The sequence below is a fragment of the Ambystoma mexicanum genome, chromosome 1p, assembly GCF_040938575.1.
Source record: "Ambystoma mexicanum isolate Mex_15411 chromosome 1p, UKY_AmexF1_1, whole genome shotgun sequence".
NCBI lineage: Eukaryota > Metazoa > Chordata > Amphibia > Caudata > Ambystomatidae > Ambystoma > Ambystoma mexicanum.
The window spans coordinates 365,394,129-365,407,941 of record NC_090921.1 but is presented as its reverse complement, the minus strand read 5'-3'; the positions used below and the strand labels follow the sequence as shown (position 1 = coordinate 365,407,941).

Genomic DNA, 13,813 nt, shown 5'->3' with positions numbered 1-13,813 from the left:
CTGGCAATGACCCTCAAGTCTTTCGTGCTTACCTGAAGGCAGGTTGGTGGTGGTGTATCCCTCTGTGCCTCGTGGTTGTTTGTTGAGGGCGGGTCTTCTTCCTCCCGATGCCACAAGGGATAGAAATGTGTGTTTTAAGTTAAAAACACATGACAAGGAGTATTTAATAAATAGTGCATATATGGAACAGTTTTATTGCGCTGGTGGTGTTACAGTCATAAACAAGGTGGAACCCTCAGGTTACTGCATGTAGAAATAGTAAGTTACCTCATGCACTCTATAAAGGGTCAGTAAGCTGCCCCTGTCAGGAGGGGATGAGAACATCAGTCTGTTGTGTGAGGCCTACCAGGGTGGAATCCAAATCAAGTCCTACCCCAGAGGGGAAAAGTGGAAGTTGGGAGGGCACCAGTTCCTGGCCCCTCTTTTTGTGTCTGCTTTCTTTACACAAGTGCCTTAATATTTGCCCAAAACCGCAATTGCATGATGCTTGCCAGTCTATCTTTGTCTCCCCAAGAAAATCACAAGACCGGTGGGAGAAGACCAAGCAGCCAACCCGACCAGGAGAGAGAGATCCGGAGACCTCCAAGTGGCAGAAGACCTCAGCGAGCAGATCAACCCCACCTGCCTATGCTTATGACGTTACACCTGTGACTGAGCCCAAGTGTTGATTGCCAAACACTCAGCATTACAGTGCCGTGCATGACCCCCGAGTGAGATACTATTACCTGGTACCAGGCCGTGAGGTGGTCCAGTTGGGAATCCGGCATCCCGTGCATGCTGGAAGCATTTTTACCCATGTTTCTGTTGGTTAGTGTACCGGGCCACCATTACTGAAACCTGGCAGACAGGCCCATTTCAGAAAGGGGCGGTGCTTAAGCCTCATTTATGGATTTACTCATTTGTAAATCCATAAATGGGGTCTTCCTTTCCTTTTGAGGAAACTGCTGGATTCCTAACCACAATACCGGGAATGTGGGGAGGAAAACAACAGTTTGCCTGGTTAACAAGGTGAGGGAGTTTGCAGACGGAGGGGGACAGGGGACGATAAAAGGAGGAGCAGGAAGTTGTGGCTTATTCAGGTGAGGCCTGAGAAGGAGAAGGAGGAGGAGGAAGACCAAGATACCAGCCAGAGGAAGGTTGGTGAAGAAGGGTGTGGGGAAGAAATGCTGAAGGAATGTGCAAAGTGAGGTGTTGGTTAGTGAGAAAAAGGGGAGCTTGGTTGCGAGTGTGCATGACTGGATGAGTGGAATGGTGAAAGGAGGGTGACTGTAGAAGGTATAGGAGAGAGGGGGAGCAGCAGTGAGGAGAGAGAGGTACTATTAGCGTGGAGATGGGGTAATAGTACAGTAGAGAAGGGCGAATAGTGGAATGGGAGAGGCAGTAGTGTGGAGCGAGGGTTAGTGGTGTGCAGAGGGGAGAAGCAGTGAAGTGGTTGGGGTAGGAGTAGTGGTAGTGTGGAAGAAAGCAGACGTTGTGTAATGAAGTAGCAGGTAAGAGTAAAATCAGAGGGTAGAGTCGGCCAGCAGGAAGTGAAATGGAGAGAGAAGGAGAGACTGTGGAATGAGGAGTAGGGCGAGTAAGGAGGAGAATGAGAGAGAGATAGAAAAGCATACAGAGAGGCGAAAGAGGGCATGGCATTTTGAGATCAAGTAGACTCTGAGAGTCGGAAAGGAATCTTCTATTATCACTTACCTTTGGGGATCTTGGGCTAGGGACATCTTACATTGGTCCCAGTGGCAGTTAGATAGATAAGGCATTTACCTTTAGCCCATAACCATAAGTGAGATAAGGATTATATATTAAGGGTTACCATTCACTAGCAACAGCCCTGGGTTTGGGGGATGCCTTGGCTAAGGAGGGCATGCCCATCCTTAGGTTACATAAAGAGGGACAGCCCTTAGAGAGCCCCTTGAATAAAAATCTTATGAAAACCAATGAACGATGTTTGGGAGTCGGTGTGTTCTAGAGGCCGTCTATGACAACTGTTCAAAGGGGTTGCCACCTAACTCATATTGACTCACTAAGTATTCAATACATACATATTTTTGAAATGGCTATAGTCATTAAATACAAATAGTTATTTCATTTAATGAGAAAGTGAATTCAAAGAACATACATTCTTAAGAAAACCCATAAATAAGGAAATACAGTCATGAAATGTACATTAACAAATCTAATCACTCCGTCAATGAATTAGTTGAACTAATTTGTCCATGAAATAGCTGACTTCATTTCATTGAATTATTCTGCTAAATACACATTGGGCCTCATTACACGGTAGGCGGTGAGCCATGGCGCTATTAGCGCCATGGCTCATGCCGGTAAAATACCGGCACCGCCTTGGCGGAAAGGGGATTTACCGCCCCATTCCAAAGTTGGAGGGGCGGTAAATCCCCCTTCCACCATTGCCCTTCCCCATTCCCATTCCTGCCCCATAGGGCTCTATGGGAATGGGGAAGGCGCTAATTACGGCACCGAAATTTTGCGGTGCCGTAATTAGCTCCGAGGTCCCTTAGCGGGTTGGATTTTAACGCCTGCAAAAAGCAGGCGTTAAATCCCCCAACCCGCAAAGGGACCTCGTAGTAAGGCGGTAAGGATTTACCGGTACCGGTATTTTACCGGTACCGGTAAATCCCTACCGCCATCCGTGTAATGAGACTGATTGTTTTTCTAAATCGATTGTACTATGTATTAAATCCTTATTATAATACCAATTTAAATCTGCTGAATTACTGCCAGAATCATTTACTGTTACCACCACTTTGTCCTTTGGGTTTACCACTAGATTACAAGTGGGGATAGGGCAGTGTATTTCCCCATATTTGGAGTCCATCGGACTCCATGGGGATTTTTGGTGGATTTACCGCCGGCACAATACCATGTGGTAAATCTGCTAATTTTTGGAAGTAAAGTGGAGGCTTTACCTCCTGCAACAACCTGGAGGTGAATCCACCACTTTTCCATCAAACGTCAGTGGATTTACCATGCAGTAATTCTGCTGGCAGTAAATCCTCCAAAAACTACAATTTTGTGGTGCAGATAAAATGGCACACATTTATTTATTTATTTTATTTATTTAATACATTTGTTACTCGCCCAGACCCTGGGGTATCACGGCGAATGGATACAGAAGGTAGTCAAATTAATACACAATGTTACAGTTTCAAGACAGTAATATTTTTACAGACGTTACAATGGAAAAATGGTCCTAAATCAGATTACAATTGGTGAGATAGTTCAATATTTATTGAATAACCAGGTTTTCAGAGCTTTTTTAAAGTTTTGTAAAGAGTCCTCCTTTTTGATGCTTAGTGGAAGGGCGTTCCAATGCGAAGGGGCTAGAACTTTGAAACTACTTCCTCCTGCTCTGCTATATTTGAATGTGGGAACTTCTAAGAGGACCAGATTGTTGGATCTCAGTGATCTGCAAGCCATTTTGTTTTTGATAGAGTTGTTGAGGTAGCTGGGCGCTTTGTTAGTGGTGCATTTGTAGACAATGCTAAGGGTTTTGAATATGATCCTTGCTTCAATAGGCAGCCAGTGATTTTCTCTTCTAATGTTAGAGATATGTTCTGATTTCTTTATCCCTAGAGCCGCTCTAAGGGCTTTATTCTGCAGTAATTGGATTTTGTTTATATTGGTTACCACCCAAAAAGTGGCGGTAATGAATTTACTGACATTTTGTCCCTGCACCACCAAACTGAAAGGGACCACATGATACATTAGTGTGATTCTGATATTTAAACCCAAAGCCATTCAGTTGGTGTGTGATCCATGCAAAAGATGAGCAGTCATATTATTATTTCAATTTTGATGTGTTTCTCCATATTCCTTTCCAGATGATCTCTTGACCTGGAAGGAGAAGAGCCAGTCCACAGCAGAAGAGCTGCAGAAAGCAAGGTCCACCCAGGAAGGGCTGGAGCTGCAGATGTACGTGTTAAGCGGGCGGCAGTTAAGGGTACACCCGAGAGATTAGGTTACATTCACATCCCAAAGTGCCACAAGGGTGGCTCAGACTAAGGAAGCTCATCCTCCTCACCATGAGGTACCCAAAAAGAGAAGCATTGGCAGCATTGCACTGCCACATCTCAAGTGTGATTGACAACTCTTTGGTACCCAAATGCAAAAAAGGGCTGCATGGGATGACCTGCTCACAACTGACATGAGAGAACGTGGGGTCCCAGGCAGTCACATGCCCGGAGTGAGAATACTAACTAGACAGACCCTGTGTTAGGTCAACCGGTTTATAGCAAGTTTGTGCTTGCAAAGCAAACGCAATAGTGCCCCAAAATTTCAGAAATGCGGCTAAAAAGGCACCATTGGACCTCATTATGATTTGGGCGGTGCAGCTAAAGTCAGCAGTATTGTGGCGGCAACAGAGTTACCGCCGCATTCCCGGACTGACCAACTATGGTTTTGTTTGTGTAGTGGAGGAAAAACCTCCAGCAAAAAGCTGGAGGTAAATCTGCCACCTTACTGCCAAAATGCGGCTATTTTGCAAAAATTAGAGCCCTCAGTAATTCTGCCAAAATCCACATTATTTCTTCATCTCAAAGGTAACGGGCTCGCCAAGACAGATGTTAGGACATATGAATCACTGGTGTGCGCCGTTTCTGCACAATTAAATACACATTTGCCTAATTTACATAATGAAAATTACTTCAGAACAATTTTGTTTTGCCTCTATCTAATAATTATTTTCAAACTGACATTTTAAAAAAAAGGTGATCTCTCTATGACCTTTCGTCTCAAAGTTATCACTAGAAATATGAATCCAATGTAGGGTCCCTATTTTTTTTTCTTCGTCTAATATTACATGGCAGTCTTGGGACGTACTGCCTGGTGACCAAAACATCTCATGTCCATGCTGTTAATTCAGAGTTGGAGTATTTATGGCCCTGAGGCCTGTCGTCATGGTAAAGTCTATTATAGTTTAAGTTGCTAGGGCTGTTTGTGACTTCAGTCCCACCCCCTTGGAGTGGTCTCAGGCTCTGGCTGGTTTTAAATAAAACATTCTGTCAACCCAGGTACAGATTACTTTCTTCAGTAGAGGCCTGGGTGATTGAAATATCAGCTTGGAGGAGAAACATCCACTGGCCAAGTTGAATTCCTTGTATTTAAGATTTTATGCCCAAGCACATAGACAGATGCATGCCGTAAAGTCAACACTTGGACCTAATTGCAGGTTCTGCTTTCCTCAGACCTACTTCCAGTGACTGTCATTATCTTTATTGCTCAGCTTCAAAAGGGGTTGCATTTCCTTAAGAAGGCATGGCATCTCTTTTCGGATCTTGTTTCTGCGCAGTTGTGAGATGAAAGAAATGCCATTTGTCAGTTCAGTCCTAGCTTCATCCAGGTTGATTTTGTTCACAATTGCAACTTTTAAAGTTACATTTTCTGTTCCCATTGATTTTATATTTTCACAAAACACAACAGTATATAAATTGTATTAGGTTATCAAACTCCTATCAAAGGTCCAGAAAGGTTTTCAAAGGTATCAAAGGTTTCAGCTACTGTAGGTTGTATAATTATGTCTCTTTATTTCGGTAAAGGAAAGTAGACACAAACACCAGCAGAAAATGCTGTGGCAAATAATTTCTTTCCATCACTTTAAAATGGTGTCCTTGTCACCTCGGATTGACCAGTTCTCCTCCATTGTAATAATAGATGTAGGATAATAGATATAGGATATTTTCTAGTACTTGGAAATATTAATCTTAGAACTTGTCAGTTATATTTTTTATTTAGGAGCTGCAAACATCACACACTTTGCGAGCACAAGTTTTTTTTTCAAATGATGTGCCCTGGCTGCAGCGCCCATGTGTGTTTTTAAACTCACGCTGTTTCTTTCTGTGTATACTTTTCTTCAGTGTAGATTTCCCCAGGTCCACAAACAGCTAACTCAATGAGCCAACATACAGCTTTAAAGTCATCAGTGCTCATGTTCTCACCCAATGGAGCAGTTACCTCTGGGCACATACTGCACATTCTCTCTGTTGATGGGCTTCTCTGGCACCTTCAGTTGAACTAATTCCCATCCTTTGATCAGTTTCTGGACTTAGCTGGCTGGAGAGACATCGTCAGGGGGCCTCCCCTGGGCTCTGCAGCTGACGACGCTTTCATCGCCGCTCCCGCAGCCATTTTAACTTCATGCGGTGTCCCCATAGCAACGGGGGCGCTGCCACGTTCAACACCATTGGCCTTTTGGGGCTGCTTCCTCTCCCAAACACAAACACTCACATAAATAAAACACACACTACATTTATTAAAATACTTTTCATACCCTGGTGTCTGCATCTTTATGTCTAGGTGTTCCGTTAGGGGACAAGAATATAGCCCATAGAAGCTGGGCCCCGTGGGGCCACAGGCTACTCTCAGATATTGTTTTAGGAGGTGTGGAAAAGTTGTATATTTTAAGTTACCAAAATCTTTGACCACGGGAACTGCTGAAAAGTACAATTTCTAAAAATATCCAGAGCACCATATTTAGCAAAACAAAATTGCAACATCTTTTTTGCAAAATGTTTGCAGGCAGTGAGCAGGAATATACACAGGTAATAGCATGGCCTTGGATGTTAATGAGGTGGAAAGATACCAAAAAGACCTCTGCAGGATGTGTGTCCCTTATTCATACGCACATTCTCTTCAACCGACATGCCCATTATAATTTCCCTAAGTAGGTTTCGAAAAAGGCACCACAAATATGTCAAAACTAAAAAGGAATAGGAAAGAAATGACCATTTCAAATACATAACTACATCCAATGAAATAAAAATAAAGACAACACTTAAAGGCACAAAATAATATATCACTCAAAATAATTAAAAACAGAAAGGAAATGTAGGAAGTGAAGAAATAAATAAAATGCACCAGTCAACTTAAACAATAAGCATAATAAACTGTTATAAATATGAATTAGACCAGAATAATTATACATCAGATTACACCTCAGATAGCAGTGTGGGTACTCCGTGTACTGACAGGAAATAGAAATACTTTTTTTTCGAATTGGTAAAAATGAGAATACAGTACCAACTCATTTAGGGAAGCACCCTCGACCCCCTTCTACATGCATCAGAACTGAAATGACAGTGCAATGGAGGAAATACATAACCATAAAATATGACACTACCATGCACCATTAAGCCATGTAAATGAACTGAAACAAATCTCAAAGCGTGTTTTTAGGATGAAAAGAAAATAAGAACATTTCTTTCTTAGAACATTGAAGAGAAATAGTACCATTTTATGTTATTTTTTAACTTAAATACATTTTCCAATGTTTAAAAAAGTATTTACAGTCGAGTTCAGCACATTTTAGTAATTCACGGAAGTATTTAACACATGATTTTCTTTAGCATTCTACATGTAATGCAATGTTAAAAACAGTAATTACAATCTTTCTTTATTTCACATTCGTATTGTTGTTTTTACTGCATGTGTATGGGATATTATCATTGTATACCCAAGTCACTATACACAGGCAACAAAAACAGCTATTGTCTAGCAAGCCCCTGGACTGAAGTTAGTTTTTGTAAAACACTGGGCTTGCGCCCTGCCTCTCCCAGGCTTCAGTCTTCTGTCTGATTTTTGTTCTTCTGTCTTTTTTTCACAGCAAATATGCGCAGGAGCAAATAATGCATCTGCAGCTGCACAGCAAAGGTGGCGGTCCAACAGCTGCCGGCTTCTCGGGCGGCGTAATGGCCATGGCGCTGTCGCTGCTTCTCCTTGGGTTATAGGCAACGAAGTGGAAGGGTAAGCAAAATACACTTGATTGGACAAGGAATCACACTGATAATATAACTGGTTTTATAAATTTAAAGGGCACTTGGCACCACAGAGTGGGCCATTTTATAGCTTTGTAGATACCAGGATAACAGATGTTTGCGTTACCCAAACTATTGGTACTCAATTTATCAGTCTGGAGAGTATTGGGGTCTGGCTGGTGGAGATGTTGGAGTTCCCTCTGTGGAGTGACAGGATAGGGCCATATGGGGACAAGCTTCACTCTACTCCACACCCATTAATGATTGTCCTTCCTTCGGCGTCACAGGGTGCATGGCACTCATCTTGTGGGAGCTAAGGTGGTGCTGGAAAAGAGCCTGCAAGTCCTTCGCGTGTAGCAGCCACAACAGTGCTGAGCTCACTCCTGCCCTGTCTGTGCAATGTTGGCCATACCAACCATCCACTGCTGAAACTGACGAGGGAGTGTGAGAGTGGATAAGAAGAAAGGATAAACATGATGTCAATCTCTGTGATCCTCCTGCTACATTGGCTACAATGCCTGCAGGGTTATTTGAGGAGCGTAAAGTTCACGAAAAGAGGCCAAGCTTTTTTTCTTATCATGTGTGTGAGGGAGGGGCTGTAAAAAAGACTGATGTTGCGGTGGTGGCCAGGGGGTAAAAAAGGCAGCTTATCAGTCGCCTGCCCACAGGAGGCGTTTCTCAGTGATACAGAACAGTCCTTGGGGCACATTACGAGTATGGCGGTGTGGGGAAATGGAATTACCACCACTTTTCCCGCTCTGTCATACTACAAATCTGGCCCTGGAGTGCGGAATTGATCTCCATCATTATGCTGCAGGTAAATCCTCCCACTTTCCACTGGAAATTTGGCAATTCAGTAATTCTGCCGAAATCCCCAGTGGAGTCCTATGGATTACAAATGAATGGGGACTAGCACCTCCACCACCACTTGTAATCTGGTGGAAAATCCACCAGACCAAGTGGTGGTAACAGTGATTCGGTTGGACCCAACTCATAATGAGTGGCATTATTTATTCATCTAATATATAGCTTTGGGCTGATTGGATCGAAGGTCGTTCTCTGTAAAATAGAGCACATCCGATGCAGGCTAGACAAGCAGAGATGTAGCATAGACCATGCCCAAGAGACACCCTCATCTATGGATGATATGCCCCAGCAGTCTCCAAAAAGTGGGGCTGAGCCGGGGTCCTGCCGGGGCCCCCGGGTCCCACCACGCCATGGCAGGACGCATTATCCTGCCGCGGCCGCAGCCGCGACGGGAGATGCGCCCGCCAGTTTAACGTTAGGGAGCTGACAGAAGTGCCAGCCAGTCCAGTAACACTGTGACTGGCAGGCACTTCCGTCAGTCACTGTAACTTCCTCTGATGACCCCTCATCTGAGGGGTGATCAGAAGAAGTTAGTCCCTTTGTTTGCATTCGCCAGGTCACTGACCCTCAGTGAACCCGCGGGCTCCATGATCTAATATGCAGATTAGATCACGGAGCCCGCGGGTTCACAGAGGGTGAAAGACGCCTCGGGCTCTGTGATAGAGATCAGGGAGCCCGAGGCGCCTTTCTCCATAGGCAAAGCTTTATAAAAGATGCCTTGAATTGTCTACGTTTCAAGACATCTTTTAGAAACGTAGAAATATTTCTATGTTTATAACAGACGGCTTGAAACGTACACAATTCAAGGCATCTTTTATAAAGCTTTGTCGACGGACAAAGCCACCTTGGGTTTGAACAACAGCTCCAAAAGCTAGACAGCTTGCAATCAGTTGTGTAGGGTAACTCATGAAAAAATCCAATATGTGAAAGTCACCAACAGTGCACTGGAGCATTAACCAACGTATTTTCATGATGCATCCCCCCCACAATATATGCCATTATAAATACATTTACAGCCTGGCTGTGGCCCTAGATTTCCATGTAGGCCTCACCATGTATGCCAGCATTGCCATATAAGAACATACTGAGGTTTGCTTTGCACATATTTCCAGTATCGCCTCATAAGAGCATGCTACTGTTGGTTTTGCCATTAAAAATGACAAGGCCAAAATAAAAGAAATGTCAAAAGTTTCTGCCTTGAAAGTAAGCCAGTCTAAGCACATACTAACACTTCCATAACTGCTTTACCATTGATGCCCAGTAAAAAAGGCTTAGTCACGAAATCATAGCTAGGCTGGCTGCACCAAAATAGGTCGGTCTAGACCTTGTAATAGCACGTTATCATGTTTATTTTATCCTAGATGTCCAGAAAGAAATCCCATGCCATAGTAAGAAAGCATGTTTATGTTGACTGCATGCACTGCATACAGCCAGCAAGATCCTGTTTTCCTACCTTGGATTTGCCCTGTACCAATGCCCCCTCCATGACTGAGCCTACACACACACACACACATTTCAATCATTCACATGGCACCCACTAGAACATTTACTTACCCAGATACGCATATATACATTCACACAATTCACATACACACCACTTACATACACATTCACGCCATCGACACAAGCAGTCACGCACCATACAGTTTCTCTTAATAATTCACATGGCACCCACCAGACCGCTTACTCACGCAGATACATACATTCATATGCACAATTCACACGATACATCTACACATTCAGATACACACATTCATTTCCACATTCAGATACATGAATCCCTATACGGTTTCACACTGTTGATATGCACATTCACTTACACCATTCATACAAGCAGTCACACAATCATGCAGCCATGCAGCCTTCTCTCAAAAATTCACACAGCACCCATCAGAACACCTACGCAGGCAGACACCCACAATCAAGTCCTGATCAAAAGAGCATTGTTCCTCCCTGCATAAATGAGTAAATGATTATGAGCACCATGTAAATAAGAAAAGTGTAATTATGTGGTGGAATAACACTTTTCTTATTCTCCATCTATATAAATATAGGGGCAAATAAAAAAGTGTCTTTCCATCACAGAATTACACTTTTCTTATTTTACATGGATCTCACAATCAGGCCCTCATATATACATTCACACTATCACACACACGCAGACATGCACTCATACAGCTTCTTTTAATCCTTCACACGGCATCCACCAGAACTCTTACTCACGCAGATCACACATTCAGGCCCTGATTGCGAGCTCCATGTAAAAAAGAAAAGTGTCATTCCGTGATGGAGTGACACTTTTCTAATCTTCTCTATAGTCTCCATCTATATAAATATGAGCACAGAATAAAGAGAAAATAAGAAACATGTCTTTCTATCAAGGAATGACACTTTTTTAAAATTTCACATGGAGCTCAGAATCAGGCATTAGCCTCATATATACACATTAAAAGTCACGCACTCACACCGCTTCTTTCCATCATTCATACAGCACCCATACAGAATACTTAATCATGAATACACACACATTCATAAACACATTCACATCATTCACACAAGCAGGCACGCACTCATAGTTTCTTTCACTCATTCAAACAGCACCCACCAGAACACGTCCTCATGCAGATACACCCTGTCGCTCACACGAATGCACCCTTTAATAAAAAGAAATCGCTCCCACACACATACACGCACACAATCACACACACACATTTCTTCTTTTTATTTTAAAACTTCCCAGGGTGGGCCGCACTGCTGATCTGCCCTAATCGGCCTGGGCGTTTCCCTCTTACTCAAGATGTCATCAAGTTGGAGGAAGAGAGCTAGAGGTCAGTAGACACCCTTCACCCCCTGCCTACCTATTCTTAGGTCAGGCAGAGGCAAGGTCAGCGTTCTGACCCCACACCCAGCCTGATACAGAGGGAGGAGGGAAGAGACCTTCAGGATGCTTTATGAGCCAGATTTTCCAGCGCTCCTGAAGCATCCTGAAGGGCTGACGTCACCCGTGGTCTCCTGCATGCCTTTCACTGACCTTTGCATGGGTGAAGGTATGGATGTTTTATTCGCCAGCCTACACCCATGTAAAGTACTGTTACGTAGTAAGAGACACTGCCAGTCTTTGCATTCGCAAAGAATTTAATTCATTAAGATTCTTTGCAAATACAAATACTACTTTTGCATTATTATGGTGCGAGTTAAAATAACTTGCTCCACAATGCAAATACAATTTTTGCTGGTTATCTAAAGGGGGACGGGAGGGTTAAAAAAATTTAGGGGGGCTCTGCCCTAGTGCCCTCTATAGGCGAGCCCCTACTGCTCCTTTCTTTTCCGGTGGTCGAACGTCCCCATGCCGGGTAATTTTCTCAACCCCGGTGTAGGGTGCTGCCAATGGTAAGTATCAGTGCCGTTGGACAGCATCATACTATAACTGCGCCTAGTTTACTGCACCGGCCGAAAAATGTGCTTTTTTTCTCGACCCCCTTTTCTCAGCATATATATATATGGGGGATGGGGTACAGTAAATAATTAATGTGAGGGGGGCATATATATGTTTTGAAATGGGGGTCCAAAGGAAAAAAGTCACAATTTTCGACTGGCGCAGTAAACTCGACACAGTAATCACATAGATCCGCGTTGAACTGCTGCACCTGCTAGAGTCTGGCAACAGGTTAGCCACATTTCCACCTTGGACTGACATTTGCACCCGGGACATTGCCAGGTCAGGACGGCATAGGCAGTAGTGGGCGAAGTTTGCTATGGGCAACACTACCTAATGGCAGGGGGGCAGATCTCTAGCAAAACCCCAAGGATTGTGCCATAACCGCCCATCCAGTGCTGCCACCGCGCTGCAAATCAAGCATATATACTGGGTGCCATTAAGCTCAACAACCATACGGACATGGTACCCTGTGCCTCCATAATCATAACACAAAATGCAATCAGTCACAACCCGATCCCACTGACAATTAAATAAACCCACTACTTATTGTTCTGTGAGGGAGCAACGAAGAAGGGGATGGACATAGGAACCAGGCTCACGTTATGGAGGGGGCTGTGATCTGTGCCCTGGTTGGAGGACTGTAGGGGGCGGTGCATGAGTGAGTGTTGGAGGGAGTAATCGCGTTTTCTTTTCTTGCTGATATTTTGCATAAAGACGAGTTGTGTGCATAATAGGATTCTCCTGAAAGGGGCCCCTAGGGGACCCTGACGTCTATGGAAACAAGGCGGGTCACCACACACGATAGAGATGCCAGACACGAGGTTGTATTCCCAAGGCTAGGGTTTTATTGCAAAGCAAAAGTCTCAGTTGGCCATCTCGGTCTCACGCCATGCGACGTGTATCTCTAGACCTCGAGGGACGCAAGAGAGCCAATTACGTACATCAGTTACATATATACAAAATGCATATCAAACAATCAGCTATGACATGGTTAACACCCCTCCTTTATTGGGTTTCTTTGAACTTGGTGTGATGATGACATCTCCGACCACTATGACACCTTCAAACATCTAGTAACAATTTGCAATTTGTGAGTGGAAAGGTATCTTTCGGTTATTGAATAGAGCATGGCGCTTCTGTTCTTGGAAGCGAACTACATACGGGGGGGAGTTGCATTCCGGACCTTGCTATCTATCAGGTGCTATTCGCGTCCTGGGAGCCGACATGCTCTAGCGGGCACAGCAAAGGGGGGCCGTTAGAACAGCATAATTCAAGCCTTTTAGCTGTATTATTCTAACATATTATACCATATAACGAGACTGTCTGGCAGCTGTGAAATGATTAAATGCCCTGCAGCTCTGCTTCAAGGCTACATTCAGGAGGGAGCCGGGCATTATTCCTGGCGCTGCCTACGTTTGTGTTTCAGCAAACTCTTGTTATCCTCACGGCCCTGCGGTCTTGTCCTTTATACAGACAACAATGTTCCACAGTCGAGCAGTGTAAGCGGAAAATATACTGCGAAGCAATAGGAACAGAAAGCAATGAGCAATGGTTAGAAAACAAAATGGTGATTCTTGTTACATCAAAATGGCCGTTCATTGGCAAACTCGAAAACCTATATTCTGTCGTATCGTGCATGAGACGGTTGGTCCACGGCCACCAAAATGCGTTTACGGTCTCAAAGTAGAGGTATCCGCATTTCTAGACTGACAAACCCTCCTTTGGCCGTATGCCAAACGTC

At 43.9% G+C, this 13,813-nt stretch overlaps 1 protein-coding gene across 1 annotated transcript in view; it reads left to right on the top strand.

The window, feature by feature from the left end:
* LOC138570270 (uncharacterized) overlaps positions 1–13,813 on the top strand; it is a 160,314-nt gene that overhangs the window by 130,703 nt on the left and 15,798 nt on the right. Inside the window, exons 3-4 of the mRNA XM_069649038.1 lie at positions 3,840–3,930; positions 7,616–7,755. Of these exons, the coding sequence (XP_069505139.1) occupies positions 3,840–3,930; positions 7,616–7,739 (215 nt within the window). The 3' untranslated portion in view covers positions 7,740–7,755. The remainder of the gene's footprint in view (positions 1–3,839; positions 3,931–7,615; positions 7,756–13,813) is intronic.